Here is a 24,538-nt window from a genome sequence, read left to right as displayed (position 1 = left end):
GAATAATTTTCACTATCCTGGGTTTTTTGTTATTCCAAATGAATTTGAGAATTTCCTTTTCTAACTCTGTGAAGAATTGGGTTGGGATTTTAATGGGGATTGCATTGAATCTGTAGATTGCTTTTGGCAAGATGGCCATTTTTACTATATTAATCCTGCCAATCCATGAGCATGGGAGATCTTTCCATCTTCTGAGATCTTCAATTTCTTTCTTCAGAGACTGGAAGTTCTTATCATACAGGTCTTTCACTTGCCTGGTTAGATTCACACCAAGGTATTTTATATTACTTGTGACTATTGTGAAGGGTGTCATTTCCCTAATTTCTTTTTCAGTCTGTTTATCTTTCATGTAGAGGAAGGCTACTGATTTGTTTGAGTTGATTTTATAACCAGCCACTTTGCTGAAGTTGTTTATCAGGTTTAGGAGTTCTCTGGTGGAAGTTTTGGGGTCACTTAAGTATACTATCATATCTGCAAATAGTGAGATTTTCACTTCTTCCTTTCTTATTTGTATCCCTTTGACTTCTTTTTGTTGTCTAATTGCTCTGGTTAGGACTTCCAGTACTTTATTGAATAGGTAGGGAGAGAGTGGGCATCCTTGTCTAGTCCCTGATCTTAGTGGGATTGCTTCAAGTTTCTCTCAATTTAGCTTGATGTTGGCTACTGATTTGCTGTATATTGCTTTTACTGTGTTTAGATATGGGCCTTGAATTCCTGATCTTTCCAAGACTTTTATCAAGAAGGGATGTTAAATTTTGTCAAATGCTTTCTCAGCATCTAGTGAGATGATCATGTGGTTTTTTTCCTCTGAGTTTGTTTATATAGTAGATTACATTGATGGATTTTTGAATATTGAACCATCCCTGCATTCCTGGGATAAAACCTACTTGATCATGATGGATGATTGTTTTGATGTGTTCTTGGATTTTGTTTGCTAGAATTTTATTGAGTATTTTTGTATCGATGTTCATAAGGGAGATTGGTCTGAAGTTCTCTTTCTTTGTCGGGTCTTTGTGAGGTTTGGGTATGAGTGTAATTGTAGCTTCATAGAATGAATTGGGTAGTGTTCCGTCTGTTTCTATTTTGTGGATTAGTTTGAAGAGAATTGGTATTAGGTCTTCCTTGAAGGCCTGATAGAATTCTGCACTAAAACCAACTGGACCTGAGCTCATTTTGGTGGGGAGACTTTTAATGACTACTGCTATTTCTTTAGTGATTATGGAACTGTTTAGTTGGTTTATTTGCTCCTGATTTAACTTTGGTACCTGGTATCTGTCTAGGAAGTTATCCATTTCATCTGGGTTTTCCAGTTTTGTTGACTATAGGCCTTTGTAGTAGGATCTGATGATTTTCTGAATTTCATCAGTTTCTGTTGTTATGTCTCCCTTTTCAGTTCTGATTTTATTAATTTGGATACTGTCTCTGTGCCCTCTGGTTAATCTGGCTAAGGGTTTATCTATCTTGTTGATTTTCTCAAAGAACCAGCTCCTGGTTTTGTTGATATTTTGTATTGTTCTTTCTGTTTCTATTTGGTTGATTTCAGCCCTGAGTTTGATTATTTCCTGCCATCTACTCCTCTTGGGTATATTTGCTTCTTTTTGTTCTAGAGCTTTTAGGTGTGCTGTCAAGTTGTTAGTGTATGCTCTCTCCAGTTTCTTTTTGTAGGCACTTAGAGCTATGAGTTTTCCTCTTAGCACTGCCTTCATGGAGTCCCACAAGTTTTGGTGTCCTCATTTTCATTAAATTCTAAAAAGTCTTTAATTTCTTTCTTTATTTATTCCTTGACCAGGTCATGATTGAGTAGAGAGTTGTTCAGTTTCCATGTGCATGTGGGTTTTCTATTGGTTTTGTCATTACTAAAGACCAGCCTTAGTCCATGGTGATCTGATAGGATGCAAGGGATTATTTCATTCTTTTTGTATATGTAGAGGCCTGTTTTGTGACCAATTATATGATCTGTTTTGGAGAAGATACCATGAGGTGCTGAGAAAAAGGTATATTCCTTTGTTTTAGGATAAAATGTCCTATAGATATCTGTTAAATTTATTTGGTTCATAACTTCTGTTAATTTCAATGTGTCTCGGTTTAGTTTCTGTTTCTATGATCTGTCCATTGCTGAGAGTGGGGTGTTGAAATCCCCCACTGTTATTGTGTGAGGTGTAATGTGTGTTTTGAGCTTTAGTAAAGTTTCTTTTATGTATGTAGGTGCCCTTGCATTTGGAGCATAGAGTTCAGAATTGAGAGTTCATCTTGGAAGTGTCCTTCCTTATCTTTTTTGATTACTTTTGGTTGAATGTCAATTTTATTTGATATTAGAATGGCTAATCCATTTTGTTTCTTGGGACCATTTGCTTGGAAAATTGTTTTCCATCCTTTTACTCTGAGATAGTGTCTGTCTTTGTCACTGAGGTGCATTTCCTGTATGCAGCAAAATTCTGGGTCCTGTTTGTGTATCCAGTCTGATAGTCTGTGTCTTTTTATTGGAGAATTGAGTCCATTGATGTTAAGAGATATTAAGGAAAAATGATTGTTGCTTCCTGTTATTTTTGTTATTAGAGGTAGGATTATGTTTGTGTAGCTATCTTCTTTTGGTGGTGTTGGAAGATTACTTCCTTGCTTTTTCTAGGTTATAGTTTCCTTCCTTGTGTTGGCGTTTTCCATCAATTATCCTTTGTAGTGCTGGGTTTGTGGGAAGGTATTGTGCAAATTTGGTTTTGTCATGGAACATCTTGGTTTCTCCATCTATAGTGATTGAGAGTTTTGCTGGGTATAGTAGTCTGGGCTGGCATTTGTATTCTCTTAGGGTCTGTATGATGTCAGTCCAAGCTCTTCTGCTTTTATAGTCTTTGGTGAGAAGTCTGGTGTACTTCTTTTTTTTGTTTTGTTTTGTTTTGTTTGTATTTTTTTTTTGAGACAGGGTTTCTCTGTGTAGCCCTGGCTGTCCTGGAACTCACTCTGTAGACCAGGCTAGCCTTGAACTCTTGAACTCAGAAATCCACCTGCCTCTGCCTCCCAAGTGCTGGGATTAAAGGCGTGCACCACCACCGCACGGCTGGTCTGGTGTAATTCTTACAGGTCTGCCTTTATATGTTACTTGACCTTTTTCCCTTACTGCTTTTAGTATTTTTTCTTTGTTTTGTGCATTTGATGTTTGGATTATTATGTGACAGGAGGTATTTCTTTTCTGGTCTAGTCCATTTGGTGTTCTGTAGGCTTCTTGTATGTTTATGGGCATCTTGTTCTTTAGGTTAGGGAAGTTTTCCTCAATAATTTTGTTGAATCTATTTACTGGCCCTTTAAGTTGGGAATCTTCACTCTCATCTATACCTATTATCCTTAGGTTTGGTCTTCTCATTGTGTCCTGGATTTCCTGGATGTTTTGGGTTAGGAGCTTTTTGCATTTTGCATTTTCTTTGACAGTTGTGTCAATGTTTTCCATGGTATCTTCTGCACATGAGATTCTCTCTTCTATCTGTTGTATTCGGTTGGTGATGCTTGCGTCTGTGACTCCTGATTTCTTTCCTAGGTTTTCTATCTCCAGGGTTGTCTCCCTTTGAGCTTTCTTTATTGTTTCTATTTCCATTTTTAGATCCTGGATGGTTTTACTTAATTCCTTCATTGTGTTTTCTTGCAGTTCTTTAAGAGATTTTTGTGTTTCCTCTTTAAGGGCTTCTACCTGTTTACTTGTGCTCTCCTGTACTTCTTTAAGGGAGTTACTTATGTCCTTCTTAAAATCCTCTATCATCATCATGAGAAGTGGTTTTAATTCTGAATCCTGCTTTTCTTGTGTGATGGGGTGTCCAGGGCTTGCTATGGTGGGAGAACTGGGTTCTGATGATGCCAAGTAACTTTGGTTTCTGTTGCTTATGTTCTTGCGCTTGCCTTTTGCCATCTGGTTAACTCTAGTGTTACCTGCACTCACTGTGTCTGACTGGAGTCTGTCTTTCCAGTTATCTTGCTTGTGTCAGAACTCCTCAGAGTCCAGATGTCTCTGTGGTCTTGTGATCCTAAGCTCCTGGGTGGAAGAACTCCTAGGACTCAGGCCTTCTCTGGGATCTGGAAATCCTGCTGCTCTGAGTGCAGTGGTTACTCTAGGATGGCTCGGGATTCAGTATCTCCACAGGAGCAGACCAGCTAAGCGTCTGCCCCAGCCAAAAGGCTTAACTTTTTAAGTGATAAAGAATTTTCTTAATAGCTATCTTAGTTAGGATTACTATTGCTGTGATGAAACACCATGACCAAAACAACAGAGAAGAAATTTTCTTTCATCTACAGTTCCATGTAACAGTTCATCATCAGAAGCAGTAAGGTCAGGAACTCAGGCAGGGCTGGAGCCTGGAGGCAGGAGCTGATGCCAGTACACCAGCTTTCTAGAACCTACTTAAATAATTGTTCATTTTTACATAAATTTGACTTTCTAAAGCATATTTAATATGATAGTCATTCTAGAAATAAAAAATATAGGGGTTTTCAAGGAGCTGTCTCATTTTGGAATTAATTTTATAAGTAATACCAGGTAAATTATCCAGGTTTCTAATGTTGTTATTCATTTACCTCTTACAGATTCTTGCTATCCTACTATCTTCTATGCCTATAACCTGTCTTCCATTGCTACTGCACCACTTAATTCTCTTGTTCTCTTCCTCTCTCTCATTTCACTTCCTAATCTTCCTTGCTGTCTTGTTATCATGGCCTATGCACTTCAACTTGAATTATTGGATTTTCACTATACTACCGTAGTTTTTCTTTTAGACTTTAATGGGTTATGGACAAACTAAAAGAATGATTCTAGTTGTATCTTTGGGTAGAAAACCTCTCACTTGAAGTTTGGCGTCTAGTTGTCAACAGACACAGGACTTCTCTCAACTCCTGTAAATAAAGTTCTCCAGACACTTTCTCCATGAGCCCTGTGCAAATGATGAGAGCAAAACTGTAGGAACCATTGTGATTTGGTGGCCGTAGATCTGTCTCCATGGAGTAGCCATTTTGTCAAATTTGGAGTTGCCATATTTGGACCTTTACAAAAGTCCAACAGATAATGTATTGGACAGTGTGAAGTGAGCTTAAAGATTACGAATTATGGTAGATTGTGTTAAATATGGTAGATTATGGTAGATATGGTAGATAGACTCCCTTGCGCCAGAGGAGGCAGCAGTCCTCTTCCATTCAAGCCAGTTACTGCCGCATTAAGACCATTTAGTGCATTCAGAGACTTTGCTTTCCTCTAAAGGTCTTTACTTTATTTTGAAATTTTCTGACTTAAAACATCATACAAGTGAAGGAAATCATACTCCTATTGTATACATACAAGTGTTTGTTCTAAATGACCAGTTTTTAAATTAAACACTCTTTATAAATTTATATTAGAACCTTCATTCTTAACTTAAATGTAATTTTGTTTAAACAGTTTTATATATAATTTGTTTAGTGTGGCATTTTGAGGTTTCTGGGATAGGGTCTCATGTTACCCAAACTTGTAAGGAAAGAGATTAATTAGACCCTTTCCTAATACCAGTTCCTTCTAACAATTTGACAAAACAAGTTATTAAGCATTTTCTATGGATCATGTACACTATGCTGCTTAATCCTTGACAAAGGCCAGTTTTAAATATAGCTGATGTATCTGCATATAAGTACTTCTTACCATGATCCTCCATGGTTTCTGCTTCAGGTTTCTTCCTGAGCTCCTGTCTTGATTTCCCACAGTGATGGGCTACGACCTGTTGGCCAGAATAAGCACTTCCCTCCCCTAAGTTACTTTTTGCTTATCACAGCCACAGAGCTACATACAGTGCATAGTCACACTAGATTTGTGTGTGTTGTCCAGCTTTTATTTTCTTAATTTATTTTATCTCAAAGTGCTCTTTAACTATTGCAGTATTAAATAAAATCTTTATAACCATTGTCAAAAAAGTACTTCTTAATGGTATGCATGAGTTATTTTAATTGATGAGCTTAAAACATCTCAGACATTATTAATTTCTGGTCAAAACTACCAAGTAAAGGTGAATAAGAAATTAGAACATGGTATAAGGCATTACTTACAGAAATTTACTTAAGTTAAATTTATATTGAAATTAAATTATATGAAAGTAATTTTTATTTATGGATTTTCATTATTGATAATTGAGAACATATTCTTATAAATCATCATCTGAATTATTTTTGATGCAATAAAAATTAGAAGGCTATGGAGATTATATTCATTCATACATTTCAAATAACACATTTGACCTCTTGTAGGGTAAATAACTGCTCTTCAGATCTTGAAAAGACAGTGGACCAGCTAATTATTGATTTGGAACATTCATCCTCCATACACAGGAATGTTTCAAGCCCATCTGCTGTAATGTCGGTATGAAAAACATTGGTCATGAAGTATTGTGAAACTAAACATTTGGCTTTATGTTGGGTAACTGACCTTTTCCTCTTACGATCCCTACAATTCTGGATTCCCTTAGAAGCTTAAAAGTAACAGATAAACCTACTCTCCTTACTTGAATTTTTTGCTTTGCTGTCTGATTGAACAGTTTTAGTGTGGCTTTATTACACAACTGTTTGTAAATCTCTCTTTTCCTGAGGCTTACTTAGACTGAATTGATTTCGAAGTTCTTGATACTTACCTGAATATAGCTTTCTCCTCATGTTTACTTAATCCAAATTCCCTGAAATAAGTACAGTTAAAATTTTCTAAATTCTGATTATAGTTTTATAGTTATTTTAATGACATCCAAGAGGCCTAACTGCATTTGTTATTGATAATGATATTGTTTGTTTCTGAAGATTGAATTTTACCTACTACTATTCTGATTAATGTTAATGATAAACATTTACTTACTTTGAGCTTAGAGAATAGACTCCAAAATAAATCTAAGTTAAATAGATAGTCTTTTGTTAAAAAAATAATAATAATGGTCTGGAAGAGGGGCTGAAGTGTGAATCTTATTCATTCTCTTTTGTTTTAACTCTAATTTGAAAAAGAAACAAGTGAAAGAATAGAACCTCATGTTGTTCAAGCTGGACTTGAACTCACTATATCGTTCAAGATGATCTCATCCTCCTGTCTGTACCCCCCAAATGCTATGATTACAAATGTGTGTTACCACATCTGACTATCAACTTAAACTGTTAACAGAGCCATATTTATAATCATCTTTTCCTAAAAAACTGTGTATATACTTTTTCCTTGATACATTTTTCTGAGATAATTTTAAATTGAAAAATGGATCAAAAGTACAATTTTATGCTAAACACTATCTATTATGGTGGCCTTAGTAGTACATGGTTGTACTGCTAACTGAGGCAGATGGCTCATAGATCACTAAGGATGGTGGTATGTTCCTATAACCACAACACTATAAAAACAGGGCAGGAGGATTATTACAAATTTGGGGAAAGCCTGGTCTACATAAGTGAATTCTAAGCCAGCCAGAAACACATAGTGAGACCCTTTCTCACAAAGTGTGTGAGTGTATGTGTGTGTTTATGGGGGAAAAACTCTAGAATGCTATAACAAAATGTTAATAGTCTCTACTGGCTAAGGTTGTATCTCAGTGGTCGAATGCTTGCCTAGCATGCTTAAGACGCAGGTGTTCTATCCATATTATGGGAATAAAATTGTTTCTGTTTCTAGATAGGTGGGATTAGAAGTATTTTTATTGTCGTTTCCTGCTTTTATACTTCTGTGGTAGATCTTTGTTGTATTTGTAACCAAATAATAGCTCAAGTTTTTGCAACTATAATGTATCTAAGCATCTGTTTTTCTGTTTTATATTTGTATATGGTTCCCTCTCTTCTTAGGAGACGGAAGAAATTGAAGAAGCACTGAAGATAGCAGGCTGTAATTTTGAACAATTAAGTAATGCTATAAAAGTAAGCACTTTGGATAAATTCTACCAGGAGATAAAGCATGACCTCTTTATAAAAAAAATACCTTTCAATAAACTTTATTATAATAAGCTTGCAAATAAAACTATTGTGCACCAAAATTCACCAGATCTAATGTCTGTGCATATCACTGAACGTCTGTACAGTTAATTTACATTAGATTTTATACTTTTCACTATTGAATATGTTTTTAATATACTTATCACCAAAAGTCCATGGTCAAGTTAGAACTAAAAAAACAATTGGCTTCGTAATATCTTCCATAACTTATGTCCATTACCTGAATTTAATCCTTCTTCATTCCTTAATATTTACTCTTTCTTTTTTTCATACATGTTATACTATATACACACACACATATTTATATACATACATAAATATTATTGGCTATGTTCTGCATATGAGTGAGAACATGTGGGTGTTTTTTTTCTTTCTGAGATGGTGTGTCTTCAGTTAATATTATACATTGTAAGCCCACTCAATTCCTTTTGTTGGTGTGTGTGTGTCAGTATGGAGGATTGAACCTATAGTGTGGTGCATGTGAAGCAAGCACTCTACCACGAACTCTACAGCCCTAGCCAAAGTGACCTCTATAAATGTGTACATTTGGATGTATATCACTGAAGTGAGGTAATAATATAATAATAGAGAAACAGGCAAAAGAATTAAAAACTACCCCTCCCCCATGGCCTGCCAGGATTGTGTTTATTAGTAAAATCAGAGGTTTTGAGAAAGTGGAATATGTATTTTGTTTTAACTAAATTTTCATATTTACAGATACCCGTTATAGATAGCTTCTTGGTTAAGAATAGGAACCCTTGTCCATGTCTCCCTCGCAGTGTTGGGGCCTCATTTACCTTGATCCTGTGCAGGTCTTTTGTGCATTGCTGTAGTCTCTGAGTTCATATGTACATTAATCTTCATTGCTTCTAGAAGACCTTATTTCCTTGGAGTCATCCATTACTTCTGGCTCTTAAGTCTTTCTGCCTCTCCCTCCACATAGATATCTGAGTGTTGGTAGTGGAGGGGTTGTTGAAGGCATCCCATTTAGGACTAAGTGTTCCAGAGTGCCTCACTCTTCACACATTGTGCTATTGTAGATCTTTGCATTAATTCCCATCTACTGCAAGCAGAAGCTTCTCTGGCAAGGGCCGAATGAAACACTAATTTATGGATATAGCAGTATGTCATTACAAGTCATTTAATTGCCGTGTTCCTTTATCGAAATAATTAGATTTTCCTCTAGGGCCCATGACCTATTTAATCTAAAGCTCTTGGCCACTTAAGCAGTGTCACATGAAGTGGGCCTTAAATCCAATCAATAGCAATTGATTTCTCTCATAACATCTATACCACTATAATACCAATATGTCTTGCAGGTTACTATTGTAGGTCACAGGATTTGTAACTGGGTAATATTGATGATCACCTTTCTTCTTTAGTTGTATGTAGAGAACCTTCCAGAACCATGAACACTAGTTAATTATGGTGAAGTTTCTAGTTAGGCACCAGCTCAGCTTCTTAGTGTTCAATGACATAGGAAAGGTAAGCATTGTCTTCAGTAAAAATGCCTTACTGTCATGTTGTAGAGAGCAACTGGCAATAGCCTGTGATATTCAGGGCTTTCCATGGAACCCCTTTGGCCAATGACTCAACAAGATACAACCTGTTCTTGGCACTGGAGATTTTACTTGGTTTAATAAAGTGTTTAGTTGGGGCATTGTCTCCTCCTATTTGATGACTCCATTTATATTTCTTTTATACACACACACACACACACACACACACACACACACACACACTTTAGGAAACTTTTGTTGTAATAGATTTCCATATAGTTTTACAAATGACACTTCTTACTAGTTCTCCTTCCCCAAATTCCTTCCTTTACCCTTATCTTCAATCTCCTCCCTATTTAATTCTCTTATTCTAGTTTCTCCATTTTTTTTCTCCATGACTCTGTGTTCTATTTCCAGTTCCTTGGAAGATTCTTTTTTCCCTACTAGTATTTTACTAGGAACCTGACCTCTGTGGTTTATTTGGATTGACACAAATTTTTAAAGCTTAAAAGATAACATCCACATATAAGAGAAAACAGGTAGATAATATTTGTCTTTTGGGATCTGAATTACCTCACTCAGGGTGGGTTTTGTTTCTCTCTCCATCCATTTACCTACAATTTTCATTTTCAATTTTCAGCTATTTTTAATAGCTGAATAATAATCTGTTGTGTATATGTACTACAGTTTCATTATCATTTGTCAGTTGACAGACATCTAGGCTGTTTCCAATTTATGGCTATTATGAATAGACCAACAATGAAGATGGATGAGCATGCACCTCTGTAGTAGGATTTAGAGTGCTTTGGGTGTGTGCCCAAGAGGAGTATGGCTAGATCTTGAGGTAGATTCATTCCCAGCTTCCTTAGGAAACATCACACTGATTTCCATAGTAGCTGTACAATTTACATTCTCACCAGTAATGACTATTTCTTGCCAGCATATGCTGTCGTTTGTTTTATTGATCTTGGCCATTGTGACTGTGGTAAGATAAAATCTTAAAGTAGTTTTGAATTTCATTTCCCTGATGGCTAAGGATGTTGAACATCTCTTTAAGTGTTCTTAGCCATTTCATCTTTTAAGAACTCTGTTTAGTTTGGCTAGTTTTCTTGATGTTGCCTTTCTAGATCTTTACATATTTAGATACTAACTATGTAATTATTAAAGATCTTTCCCCATTCTGTAGGCTGCCACTTTGCCCAAATGATGTGTCACTTGCCATACACCTTTTCAATGTCCTGAGGTTCAGTTTGTTAATTGTTGGTCTTAGTGTCTGTGCTGTCGGTGTACTGCTCAGAATATACTTTGCTGTGACAAGTTCAAGCCAGTACTCCACTTTCTCTTCTATCAGATTCAGGGTATCTTGTCTTATGTTGAAGTTCTTGATATGTTTGGAGTTGTGTTTTGTGCAAAGTAATAAATATGAATCTATTTTCATTCTAATACATTTAGCTGTCCAGTTTGACCAGTACCATCTGTTGAAGATGCTGTTTTTCCCCCGTGTGTATTTTTGGCTTTATCAAATATTGAGTATCCATATATCCATATATGTGTATATTTATGTCTGGTTCTCCAATTCAGTTCCATTGGCTAATGTGTTTGTCCATTTTTTTCCAATGCCATTATATTTTTTATTACAATAGCTCTGTAAAACAACTTGAAATCTGAGGTGGTGATACTTCCATGAATTGTCTTTATTATTCAGGATTGTTTTAGCTATCCTGGGGGTTTTGTGTTTCTATATGAACTTGAAAATTGTTTTTTAAGTTTCTGTGAAGAATTGTGATGGAATTTTGATGGGGATCACATTAAATCTGTAGATTGCTTTTGGTGGGATGGCCATATTCACAGTATTAGTCCCACTGACCTACTGACCCATTAGACTCTTCTCATCTCCTTGTGTTTTCTTTGATTTATTTTTTCAGTGTTTCAAAGGTTTTATTATAGAAATCTTTATCTTACTTAGTTAAAGTTATCTCCAAGATTTCTTTGTTTTTCCTTCCTTCCTTCCTTCCTTCCTTCCTTCCTTCCTTCCTTCCTTCCTTCTAGGACTATTTCAAAAGATATTGTTACCTGATGTATTTTCTCAATATGTTTGCCTTTTGTGTATAGGAAACTACTGACATGATCATGTTGATTTTGTATCCTGCTACTTTACTAAAAGTGTTTATCAGCTGTAGATGTTTCTTGCTGGGGTTTCTATGATCTTTTATGTATAAAATTGTATAATCTGCAAATAAAGATACTTTTTCTTCTTCCTATCCTATTTGTTTCCCCTTAATCTCCTTCAGTTATCCTATTGCTTTGACTAGGGTTGTATTGTTTATATTGACTATATTGTTAATATAGTACTATATTGAATCGGTATGAAGAGAATTGTCTTAGGGTTTCTATTGCTGTGACAAAACACCATGACCAAAAAGCAAGTTCTTAGACTTTCTCATTGCTCTCCATCACCAAAGGAAGTCAGGGAAGTAGCTGATGCAGAGGCCATAGAGGGTGCTGCTTACTGGCTTGCTTCACTTGGCTTGCTCAGTCTGCTTTCTTATAGAATCCAGGACCACCAGCTCAAGGGTGGCACCACCCACAATGGGCTGGGCTGTCTCTTATTGATTACCAATTGAGAAAATGTCTTACAGCTGGATCTTGTGGAGGCATTTTCTCAACTGAAGCTCCTTTTTCTCTAATGACTCTAGCCAGTACACAAGTGGACAGCTTTGTTTCTGATTTTAGTGGAAATGCTTTGATGTTTGTTGTGGGCTTGCTATAAAGTGCCTTTATTAATGCTGAGGTGTGTCCTTTGTATTCCTAATCTCTTCAAGACTTTTATCATGAAGAGATATTAGATTTTATCAAAGGCCTTTTCTGCATCTAATGATGTGATCATGTAGGCTTTTTTCTTTCATTATGTCTATGTGGTGGATTATATTTATTGATTTGTGTATGTTCATCTCTTGGATGAAGCCAACTTGATCATGGTGTTTTGTTTTTGATGTGTTCTTGAATTTGGTTATATTGACATATTTTGATAGTTCTTGTATCTATGTTCATAAAATGTTTTGGTCTATAATTTTTGGAGGATCTTTGTATGGTTTTAGTATTAGGATAATAGTGACTTTGTAAACTGAATTAGGAAATGGTCCTTAAGTTCCTGTGTTGTGGACTAATTTGAGGACTACTGGCATTAATTCTTCTTTAAAGATCTAGTAGAATTCTGTACTGAATTTATCTAGCCTTGGGCTTTTCTTGTTTGGGAAACATTTAATTAATGTTTCTATTTCACTAAGACTGATTAAATTGAAATTAAAATCATTACTATTGAGAATTATCAATGAGCAGTTTTATTGATCCATATAAATAAAATATTTATAATATTTTATTATATTTTTCCCTTCTTTGAATTTGCTTTTCTGAGAATTTATTATTTGTGTTTCCTTGGGTATAGTTAACCTCTTTAGACTGAAGTTTTCCTTCTAGTGTATTTTGTAGAATTGGATTTATAGATAGAAATTGCTTAAATTTGGTTGTTTTTTTGGAATGGTTTTATTTCTCTGTTGATTGTGATTGATAGTTTTGCTGGGCTAGTGTCTGTGGTCTCTGAGAGTTTACACAACATCCATCCAAGCTCTTTTGGTTTTCAGAGTCTCTATTGAAAAGTCAGGTGTTACTTTAATGAGCCTGTTTTTAAATTATTTGGTCTTTTTCCCTTGCAGCTTTTAGTGTCTCACCTTTGTTCTGTTCATTTACTGTTTCAACACTATGTGTCATGAGAAATTTCTTTATTGGCTTTATTAGCGTTCTATATTCTTTTTGTACTATAATAGGTACTGCCTTTTTTAGATTGGGAAATTTTTCTTCTATGATTTTGTTAAAAATATTTTCTGTGCAATTTGCCTGGGTTTTTCTCATTCCTCTCCTGTTATTCATAGGTTTAGACTTTTCATAGTGTCCCAGATTTCTTGGATATTTTGTGCCTGGTTTTTTTAGATTTCATATTCTCCTTGGCTAAGTTGTCCATTTCTTGTACCTTGTCTTGAGTACCTGAGATTATCTCTTCGATGTCTTATTATAATCTGTTGATGAGGCTTACCTGTGTGGTTATTTTGTTTGACATCCTAAGTTTTTCATTCCCAGTTTTACTTCATTTGGATTTTTTTTTTTTTTAGTAATTCTATTTTTACTTTCATGTCTTAAAATGTTTTCAGAAAATTATTTCATTCAACTGTCTGTGTTTTCATAGTCTTCTCTAAACATTTATTCCAATCCTCTTTAAGACACTTGAGCATATTCAAAATTGCTTCTTTGAAGTCTTTGTGTTGTGGTTCAGCTAACTTGCATTTCTTGGGGCCTATTACAATGGGTTACTGCCTTCTGAAGGAGGCATATTATCTTGATAGTTCGTATTTGTATTTTTGCACTGTTATCTAGGACTCTGGAGTTATGACATTTTAGGTGTTTGTTGGTATAGATATCACAATTGTCCTTGTTGGATAGATGTTCATTCTTTGTTTGCTGTTGCCCATTCTGGATCCTAGGCAAGTATGGTAGCTCTGGGGTCCCTGGTAGAAAATAGGTCTATAGGTGATACAAAGGAATGGAGGTGGACTAAGAAGAAAAGCTAAGAAGAGGCAGTAGGGAAGAGCTAGGGAAGCCTGGGTCTGCATCAAGAAGCAGAGTTCTGGGGAATGGAGACAGTGTGGGTGGAGGGGCTTCTGCCTGCAGTAGGACTGAGTAAATCTGGAGACAGGAATGGAAGAGCTAGGGGACCCTGGGTCTGCACCAAGAACTGAAATGTGTTTTCTAACTTTGTTCTGGGTGATTGGTTTGGTTTGGTTTGTAATTTAGAGAATCCTGCTGTAGAGAAAATCTGTGGTCCAAATGTCTTATAATGACAAAAAGGGATAAGAAAAAAACCTATCCTAGATTTTTAGGTATTAACTGTATTTTTTTTGTTTTGTGAAATTATCAGTACAAAAATGCCTGCAAGATGTGATCTTACTAACAAGGACCAGAATATAAAGTTGAACTTAATGATTTGTTCTATTTATTAACACCTCTCTGGCTGTTTGGGAAGGTCTAGAAAATATCTTTTATATTCGACATTATATAGATGATGCAACTACTATAAAATAAAAATGCAGGTTAATTCATTGAATTATTTTTTTCAGATGCTTGATAGCACACAAGATCAAACAAGACAAGAGACACACAGTCTAACAGAGGTTGTGGAGAAACAATTTGATACACTTCTTGCTTCTCTAGATTCCAGGTAATAACTTTAAAATACAGATGGAATGAAACTGAAGTTCTTAACATTAACTTGTCACTCTGTTCCTTTGTTTAGATTAAAGTAACATGTTACTTTAAAACAAGCTTGGAAGGTAGTGGGTAAGTCTTAAAGACTGATTTCCAGCTAGGTGTGGTGACTCATACATATAATTATAGCATTCAGGAGGCTGGTGGAGTTGGGTTTCTGTGAATTTGAAACCAATCTGGGCAACAGTAAGAGACCCAACATATGCTTAGTAATGCCATTTGTCCATTTGTCTCTACACCAGTGCTTAATTTCCTTATATTTTATGGCATTTTATGCCCTGTGCATAAAGCATTTGATTTTCCTGCTTTGGGTCTAGAGATTAGACTCAAGACCTGGCACATGGTTGGCAAGTGTTCTACCATTGAAGTATATACCTAAGAGCGAACTTTTTTATGAAATTCAACTGATTTGTTATTTCTTTTGCTATAGTTCATGCTTTTGGCTTCCTATCCAAGAAACCATTGACAAACCAGCATCATGGTGTCTTTTCTCTGTGCTTTCTTTTGTCATTGTCATTCTTATTTAGACCTTTGACTCTATCCTACTTTGCTTTCTATTGTTGTGATGCAACATTCTTTTTTTTTAAGTTTTTCATTTATTTATTATAATGTGTAAATACACTGTAGCTGTCTTCAGACACCCCATAAGAGGGTATCAGAACTCATTACAGATGGTTGTGAGCCACCATGTGGTTGCTGGGATTTGAACTCATGACCTCCAGAAGAGCAGTCAGTGCTCTTAACCGCTGAGCCATCTCACCAGCCCCGTGATACAACATTCTTAGCAGAAGCAATTTAGGGGTTTATTTTGGTCTACATTCTAGATAATAATCTGTCATTGAGTGAAATCAGGCAGAAGCTTGAAGCAGAAATCTTAGAGAAATGCTGCTTGCTGGCTTGTTCTTTGGTTCGTGTTCAGCTAGTTTTCTTACACAACCCAGGTCCATTTGCCCATGGATGGTCACAGTCAGGTGGATCCTTCCACATCAATCATTAATCAAGATAACCTCTCATAAACATGGCCACAAGACTGTTAAGGCAGTTCTTCAACTAAGATTCTCTCTTTGCTGGTGACTCTAGTTTATGTCAAGAAAAAACAACAAGCACACTTAGGTTTCTTTGGATGTTGTCTTAGCAACTTTTCTATTGCTGTGAAGAGACACCATAACTGAGGCAACTTATAAGTGGTCATTTGCTTACAGTTTCAGAGGGTTAGTCCATATCATGGTAGAGAGCATGGCAACAAGCTGGCAGGAATGGTTCTAAAGAAGTAGCTGAGAACTCTATCTGATCTACAGGCAGCTCACTGAGAGAGACTGGGCCTAGCCTGGGATTTTGAAGTCTCAAAGCCCAGTGACACACCTTTTCCAGCAAGGCTATACCTCCTAACCCTTCCCAACAGCTCAGAACCAAACATTCAAATATATTAGCTTATGGGGCTGTACTCATTCAAACCACCATAGATATATACCCGATGGTGTTGTAGCTGAGTTGTATGGTGGTTTTATTTTTGTTTTTCTGAGAAACCTTTATACTAATTTCCATAATGGCTGAATTCATTTACACTCCCATCAACAGTATATAAAAGTCCATCTTTCCTCTACATCCTTAAAAGCATTTGTTATTTTCTTATTGATAGTCATACTACCTCTCATTTCTTTCTTTTTTCCTTTCTCTTTTCCTTTCTTTGTTTTTTTACTAATTTTTTTCTTTATTTTTATTTTATGCATCTGGGTGTTTTGACTACATGTATGTCTGTGTACCATGTACACACAGTGCCCACAGAGTCCAGAAGAGGGCATAATATTCCCTGGAACTAGAGTTACTAGTGGTTGTGAGCTTCCAAGGGAGTGCTGGGCATCAAGCCTGTGCCTTCTGGAAGAGCAGTCAATACCCTTAACCTCCGAACCGCCTCTCTAGCTTTTTTTTTTTGCCTCTTTCTAACACAACTTTGCTAAATATGAAATTCTGTTGACAGATTTTTTTCCTCTCACACTTTTATGTATGTGTTTCAATTTCCTTCTAGCCTTGAAAGTTTCTCCTGAGAATTTGACCAATAATCTTTATAGGAATCAGTTGTATATGACAAATTATATTTCTCTTCTCGGTTACATGGTTGTTTCTCTGTCAACAGGTTGATTGTGTGGGTTTATTTTAGAAGGCATTGGTTTGTAAATATCTCTGTCTCATCAAATTTTGGAGATTTTGATGGGGGGCATTTATTTACTTACTTGTTTATTTTGTAGTTTTTTCCTATTTCGTCAGATCTTTCTTCTCCTTCTGTTTGTGTGCCTATTAATTACACATTCTGGAATCTCTCTTCCTTTCAAGTTTTTTCATTCTTGTTTTGTTTTGTTACCCAGAAGCAATTTTAATTATCTTGTCTTCTAAGCTTGCTGAATTTTAGTTCTGCTTCCACCAATGCCTTCTTCCTCACCTTTGTTTGTTTGTTTGTTTGGCAGGTCCTTATTGTACAATCCAGATTGGCCTTAATTAAGACTCACCCTGTAGTCCAGGCTGACCTCAAACTCAGAATTGTCTTGCTTCATGCTGGGATTACAAGCATTTTCCACCATGCCCAGATTTCTAACCCAGGATCTAATGCTAAGCAGTCATTTGATGCCTAAGAACATTTGCTGCCGTGATTCCTTTTCGTGTTCTTTTTGTCTTGATATTAGAACCTTATTCTTAGGCTGCCCTCCTAAGGATTTCTGCTTCTTTATTCATGTTCTCCTTTGTTTCTTTAAACATACTTAAGACAATTGTTTCAAATCAATCTATAAAGTCCAATACCTATGCTTCTTCAGAAAGTCACTAGCACTCTGTTTTCTTCCTTTAACTGAGCCATGTCATGTTATAGTTGTTATTCCTTCATATCCCTGGTAGGATTTGTGTTAAAACTTGGGCCTGGAAAACTAGCAACATTTCTCAGTCTTTATAGTCTGATTCTTGCTGGAACATTCTTCATAGAATAGCTGACACATTTTGAGCCTTGGGATTGGTATAAGATGAAAGCACAAGGTCTGCTCATGTGTAGCCCAGGAAGTTCAGCTTAACTTCTCCCTAGTTTCAGGTTATATGTTGTATGTCTACATATAATCTCTGATCTCTATAAAAGTGTCTCATTGTAGCCCTCCTGAGCATCTCCCAGGCTTTTCTACTACCTAAGATCTAAAACAAAAGATCAGTACTTTAGACAGCACAAAACACACTTAACTAGTGTCATAGGTCTGGTTTGTTGTTCTTCCGCTGGTTGGAGGTAAGGAAGGAATTGGCAACTGTATTCCTGCTTCTAGAAGACACAAAACATCTTTTTTTAAAAAAAAAAACAAAACACTATTTTCTAGAATTCTTATCAGATAATATTAGCCAGTTCAGGGGTTTTTTTTTTTTCATATATCCATGGGAGAATGAGACTTTCTTACTCCTTCCTAACTCCATATATAGTTGAGCTTTTAGGAAATTACTACAGCTTAACAAAAGGGGCATGTCTCCTTTAAAGAAACCACTCTCAAAAATTATTTATGTATCACCAAATGGTTTGAAGAATATCTATTTTCCTTTAAAACCTAGCCTATTTTCTTTAGTGTTAGCAGACTCTTTTTTTGCTAGAGGCTATATTTAATTTGGAGAAAATAATGAGAGATCATTTTGTTTAATGATTAAAATACTTGAATTTTTCAGTTTTCAGTTTAGACATGTTTAAATTGCTATAATAAAGTAATTCCACCCTAGAGAAGAGAAATGATTTAAGTAATGTTATGTAGCTAGTGAAATCAACTATTTAACCATTTAAGGAAATATCTTGATTGTTAATTGTCATCCAAGTTCTGGTTTGATGCTGTTCTTAAATCTTATTATATACTCTTCATGGACTGTGTACCTATGGTAATATTTAAATGTGCAATCAAACCCTGTCAAAAATGATTGGAAATATCTCTGTAGGGACACAAAAGACTACATGATAGATGCAGAATCTCTGCTAGCTAGGTTGAATGCTCTAAAGTCTCATGTCTGTGATGTAACTATATCTTTTAAACTAAATTTTTAATTATTTTAAAGGTTTATTTATTTATTGTTACATGTGTGCGTATTTTGCTGAGTATATGTATGTGTACCACATGTGTGCCTGGTGCCCCGTGGAGGTGAAGAGAAGACATCAGATTCCCTGTAACTGGACTTAGAGACAGTTGTAAGCCATGATGTTGGTGCTAAGAACTGAACCCAGGTCTTCCAAAAGAACAGTACTAATTATCTTAACCACCGAGTCATCACCCCAATTACTTTATTTTTTAATTTTATATTTTAATTGTTTTTTAATGTGTGAGTGCTAGTGATCACAGAGAACAGAAGGGAGATTGAGATCCCCTGGAATTGAGTTAGAGGTGCTTGTGAGCTGTCTGACTTGGGTGCTGGGAACTAAACTCAGGTCCTCAGCAAGAAGAGCAGTATATGCTGTTAACAGCTGAGACATCTCTCCACCCCTCCCTTTTGTCTTTATTTACACATGGATTTCAATTGTAATTTATTTCAGTTTGATTGAATACCTCATTTAGCCACATTATATGTTAAGTTTATCAACTAATAAAATTAGATTTGCACATACTATTCAATTAGAACATGCCTCTTTTAGACATTTTTTTAATTAAACTCATTATCAGTGAAATGAATCTATTATTTTAGTTAAATTTAGTGAAATTAGGAATACTACTCAATAATAAATTTACTTTTATATAAATGCTACTAAAAAAGTTTCTTCAAAACTGTCTTGAATAAAGGAAAAAGAGCTTGTGTGAAGAACTTGTAAGACGTACAGACGATTATTTGTCAAAATTAGTAACAGTTAAAAGCTACATTGAAGAGAAAAAAAGTGATTTGGATGCAGCTATGAAAATAGCAAAAGAACTCAAATCAGCTCCTTCTCTGAGGACCTACTGTGACCTGACTCAGGTAATATTAATGCTCCGATCTGAATTAGTGCTGTGTAGCTTACTTTACATACTCTAGACTATGGATTTGGTATGTAGGAGTTAAGAGTTTGTTTTTCTAATCACAGTAAACTCTACAAGTACTCCTTGACTTATGATGGGATTATAGTCTGATAAACGTACTGTCAAGTTAAAAGTATTTTAAAACAAAAATATTTAATACAGATAACCTGCCAAATGACGTGACTTAGCAACAGTGTACTGTAGAAAGTCCACTGCTTATTTTTTAATGGTATCTATCTATCTATCTATCTATCTATCTATCTATCTATCTATCTGCTTGTTTTTTTGAGACAGAGTTTCTCTGTGTAACAGCCCTGGCTGGCCTTCAACCTGTTTTGTAGACTAGGCTGGCCTCAAACTCAAAGAGATCCACCTGCCTCTGCCTCCCAAGCACTGTGCTTAAAGGCATGTGCCACCATGCCTGGCTTCATTGCTTACTCTTAGGACCCTGTAATTCTCTGCCACTGCCCAGCTTTGTAAGAAAGGATCAGCTCACAAAGATTAAAAATCAAATTATAGTTTCTACTGAATACATACTGTTTTGAAATATTGTAATATGAACATTACATATATTACACATTATAATTATTATAATACAGTACATATATATACACACACATATATACATACATTAAAAATGGGACTGTCTTTGTTGGTAAACTACTTAGGAGTTGAATACTTTTTTTTTTTTTTTTTTTTTTTTTTGGATACAGGGTCTTTCTGCATAGCCCTGGCTGTCTTGGAACTTGCTATGTAAACCAAATTGGCCTAAAACACAGAGATCTGCCTATCTCTGCCATCCAAATGATAGTATTAAAGGCAAGCAGTGCCATACCTGGCGATATTTGAATTCTATGACATACACTGTTACATTCATTTAGCCTTTTAATATTTTTACAGTTTAGAACCCATAATCTTAAAGCAAAATAATTTGACAATAAGGTGAAAACTGAGGTTTGTGTTGCTTAGATTTCCATCACTACAACAAATATCTGAGATAATCAACTTATAAAAAGAACAGTTAAATTTTGCTCACAGCTTTGTGAGCACCCAATTGTTTAGCTCCTTTGTTTCGACTCTCTAGTGCACATCATGTTGGAGAGTATAGCAAAGCAAGCCATGTGTTTTATGGCCAGGAAAGAAAAGAGAGAGGAAGAGATTTGGATCTGACTGTCCCTTTTCAGTGACATTCTACCAGTGACTTAAAACCTCATATTAGTCCTTACTTCTTGAAGGTTCCCTACACTTTTAGTAGCACCACCCTAGGTCTTTAGAGGACACTTAAGTTGCAGACTGTAGAAGAGTTGTAAGACACTTGAATTAAAGATAAGGACCCATACAAGCAGCAAACAAAGCAAGACTGTTTTCTTTTCATGAGTTTATAGCTGAACTTTTGACTTAAATCTTTAAGTAAAGATCCCATTCCTCTTGTCTCCTTATTATACAATGTACAAATCAGGGAATAGTTGTTTCAGCCAGCTCCTGTTTTATCATCTTGTGCCTAGAGAGAAAAGTTGTGCAAAATAGAAACGTCTTTCTTACAGCACAAATTGACAAGACAAGATTAAATATCCTCTTAGCTAATTCTGTTTCATTCTGTAAGTGGGAGAATCTTCTATTAATCTTTGTATCCTCAGAGTCTTATTTCCCATAATGAACAAATTCAAATGATGCACTGAGGTATAGAATTAGAAGTTATTGATTTAATTGTCTCTAGAATCTCCAACTTTAAAGAAAGGATGAAGAATTTGCCAATATCTTCTTCCTGATTCTCCACTAACTGTAATTCTAAAAACTGTATGTTTACATGCAAGGTTTTGAAAAAAAACCTTGAAAATACGGTGTTTACACTGGTTAACTTAGGAAGATGAGGCAAAAGGAAGACGCATTTGATAACACAGGTACATAATGAATCTGATCAGAACTTTCTATATTCAGCCAGTTACACTCTAATGATTTGTTGGTTATGTCTGTTAATGTATCTCTCTAGATAACTGAATTTTGCACGCATTTGATTTATGCCCTTTACTTTGAGAAAAAGTAAACTTAAATGTATCAGTTGAATACCTAAACCCTCATTTTCCTTCTAAAATCCTCTTTTAGCTATATTTTTAATAAAAGAAAATTCACATATGAAGTGTATTTCTCTCTTGACTCCAGATTATCCGGACCTTGAAGTTAACATTTGAAAGTGAATTGTCACAAGTTAGTTCCATAATTCCAAGGAACCACCCCAGGTGAGTAAGTCTTGATTCAGGAAACCATACCAAGAGTTATTAAACACTAAGTGATTATAATTTGGAATGTTTAATCATACATGCTTCCTAGAGTGATAACCAAATTAAAATAATTATAACTTATTTATTATTATAAGTTATTTAAATGCTTTCTTTGAAGTCAGCTAATGTTAGCAACTGTTATATAGAGAAGAAATAAATTTATGAGAACATTTATTTATGTACTAAATGTTTTAGGTTGCATATAAATTGCAGTGAGATTATCTGCATGTTCAACAGTATGGGAAAGATTGAATTTGAGGACTCAACAAAGTAAGTATTTTTAGAATGGTAACATGCTGTTAGTATCTGATAATACCTACGTCTAAAAGACAAATAAATGTTTAATTTGATGCAAGAGCTAAAATGATCTAAAAGCTGCATTTCTATTGTTAATTTCTGTTTGTAATACTTTTTAAAAGACCTGGAAGAGATTATTATTAGTGATGTACATGCATTGAAGCTGTTTGAAATTCATACAGTCAACAAGTATTGAACACTGATTTTTGTGCTAGACCCCAACACTCTAGAAGATAGCAAGATAAACAGAGAAATTACAACATATAAAGTACAAATGAAAAACAGATAAAATATATAATAGTTGTGATAGTACATGTAGACAGTAGAGCTGATACAAAAGAACAGAGTGTCATTTCTTCTTGGAACAAAAGAGAACTTGGAAAGATTCTATTTTCAGTTACCTATGAAAAATGATTGACGATTGGAAAGGAGATCAAATGGAAAACAGGCATCTGAGCATTTAGACAGTGAATTAGCATACCACAGTGGAGCACCTACTACAGTTCCATTCTGTGTCCCTCTGTGTACATAGAAACTAAATCCTTAAGGCTGTGCTGCTGTGTGACAGCATTTAAATTTTGTTTTCTACTTGTGTGGTGTTCAGTAAGATAGCTACTAACCAGGTATTGCTTAAATTAAACACAAGTTAATTGAGACTAAACAAAATGACAGATTTTCTTCATAAGCCAGATCTCAAATGCCTAGTTGTCACATGTCTTAGTATAGTCATGCTGCTATAACAAAATGCCTGAATAAAAATGTGTTTCCTTAGTCTAAAGTCTAGAAAGTTCAAAATCAGGGAGCTGACAGGTTCTCTATCTGATGATAATCTTGGTCTCTGCTTCCAAGATGGCAGCTTACTAGTATGCATAAGGCCCTAGATTCAGACCTTAGTGCAAGGAGAGGGTGGATAGAGTTGACACTTTTAGTGTTGTTGACAGTTCTATTGGATGATAAAAACCACTGAGAAGATTTTAGACATGAAAATAACAAACATTAGATTGCATTTTTATTTTTTCATTTTATCTTTATTTTTATAATGTGGTCTGTGTGTGCATGTGAGTGAATGTGCCTATAGAGGCCAGAATAGGAGAGCATCAGATCTTCTGGAACTAGGGTTGTAGTTGGCTGTGAGCTACCTGATGTGGGTGCTGGATGTGGTTCTCTGTAAGAGTAGCAGGTGCTCTTAACTGCAGAACAATCTCTGCAGCCCCCTAGACTACATTTTAAAATGTAACTCTGGCCACACATGTGCACCTTGAATCACAGAACTAAGGAGGTAAAGGCAAGAAGATCTCTGTGAATCTAAGGCTGGTTTGACCTACCTAGCAAATTCCAGGCTAGCCAAAGCTACATAGTGAGATAATCTGTCTCAAAAGAAGGAAATAAAGAACTGTTTTACATACATGCATACACACACACACGCAAGTGTGCACATGTACAGACACACATTTATATTAGGAATACAGGGTCAAAAATAAATTGAGAGGAGAATAGTGGATATGTTCAGTTCCTATTTTATTGGCCACCTGAGGAGAAAGGTGGAGGAGGCATTTGAATAAATGGGCATAAGGCAAGATCTTGAACTTGATTCTGGATTTAGATTATTTATGTTGGTCTTTTTTTCCTAATGCCCAGACATAAGTGAGGAATTAAATTGTTTGGAATAATAATTAATCAAACTGTTCTAGGTACTGTCCTTAATTGCCAGTTTGATACAACCTAGAGTCATCTGAGAGAAGACGCCTCAATTGAGGAATTGCCTACCTTATGTTGGTCTAAAAGCATGTCTGTGAGAGATTGCTTTATTAATCAGTGCAGAAGGGCCTAGCCCACTTGGTGGCACTGTTTCTAGTCTGGTGATCCAGAGTTGTGTTAAAAAGATAGTTAAGTATGATCCTACAAGCAAGCTAGCAATCAGGTTTCTGCTTCAAGCTTTACTTGGGTTGCCCTGACTTGCCTCAGTAATAAACAGTGACCTGGAAGTAAAGGCCAAATAAATCCTTTTCTCCTCAAGTTGCCTTTGGTCAGAGTATTTTATCACAGCAGCAAGAAAGGAAACTAGTCCAAATGGCATCAGACTGAGATAGCCTATTATCCTCTTTGTCATAAGGAAGAGCTTGCTAGAAGAACACAGGGTACCAGTCTTCCCACAGGCAGTCCTTGGGTTAGCTTTGGGACCTTCCATGGATAATCAGCAACCTTTGCA

General features: G+C 35.6%; 1 protein-coding gene across 3 annotated transcripts in view; it reads left to right on the top strand.

The window, feature by feature from the left end:
• Rnf17 (ring finger protein 17) overlaps window positions 1–24,538 on the top strand; it is a 111,860-nt gene that overhangs the window by 8,276 nt on the left and 79,046 nt on the right. For all 3 annotated transcript variants that reach the window (XM_028787374.1, XM_028787375.1, XM_028787376.1), the window contains exons 4-9: window positions 6,244–6,355; window positions 7,801–7,872; window positions 14,615–14,715; window positions 19,541–19,712; window positions 21,914–21,990; window positions 22,228–22,302. In XM_028787374.1, the coding sequence (XP_028643207.1) occupies window positions 6,244–6,355; window positions 7,801–7,872; window positions 14,615–14,715; window positions 19,541–19,712; window positions 21,914–21,990; window positions 22,228–22,302 (609 nt within the window). The remainder of the gene's footprint in view (window positions 1–6,243; window positions 6,356–7,800; window positions 7,873–14,614; window positions 14,716–19,540; window positions 19,713–21,913; window positions 21,991–22,227; window positions 22,303–24,538) is intronic.

Source organism: Grammomys surdaster, unplaced genomic scaffold, assembly GCF_004785775.1.
Source record: "Grammomys surdaster isolate TR1022 unplaced genomic scaffold, NIH_TR_1.0 125630, whole genome shotgun sequence".
NCBI classification, from domain to species: Eukaryota; Metazoa; Chordata; class Mammalia; order Rodentia; family Muridae; genus Grammomys; species Grammomys surdaster.
Note: the sequence above shows the minus strand (reverse complement) of the source record. Positions and strands in the feature narration are given on the sequence as shown.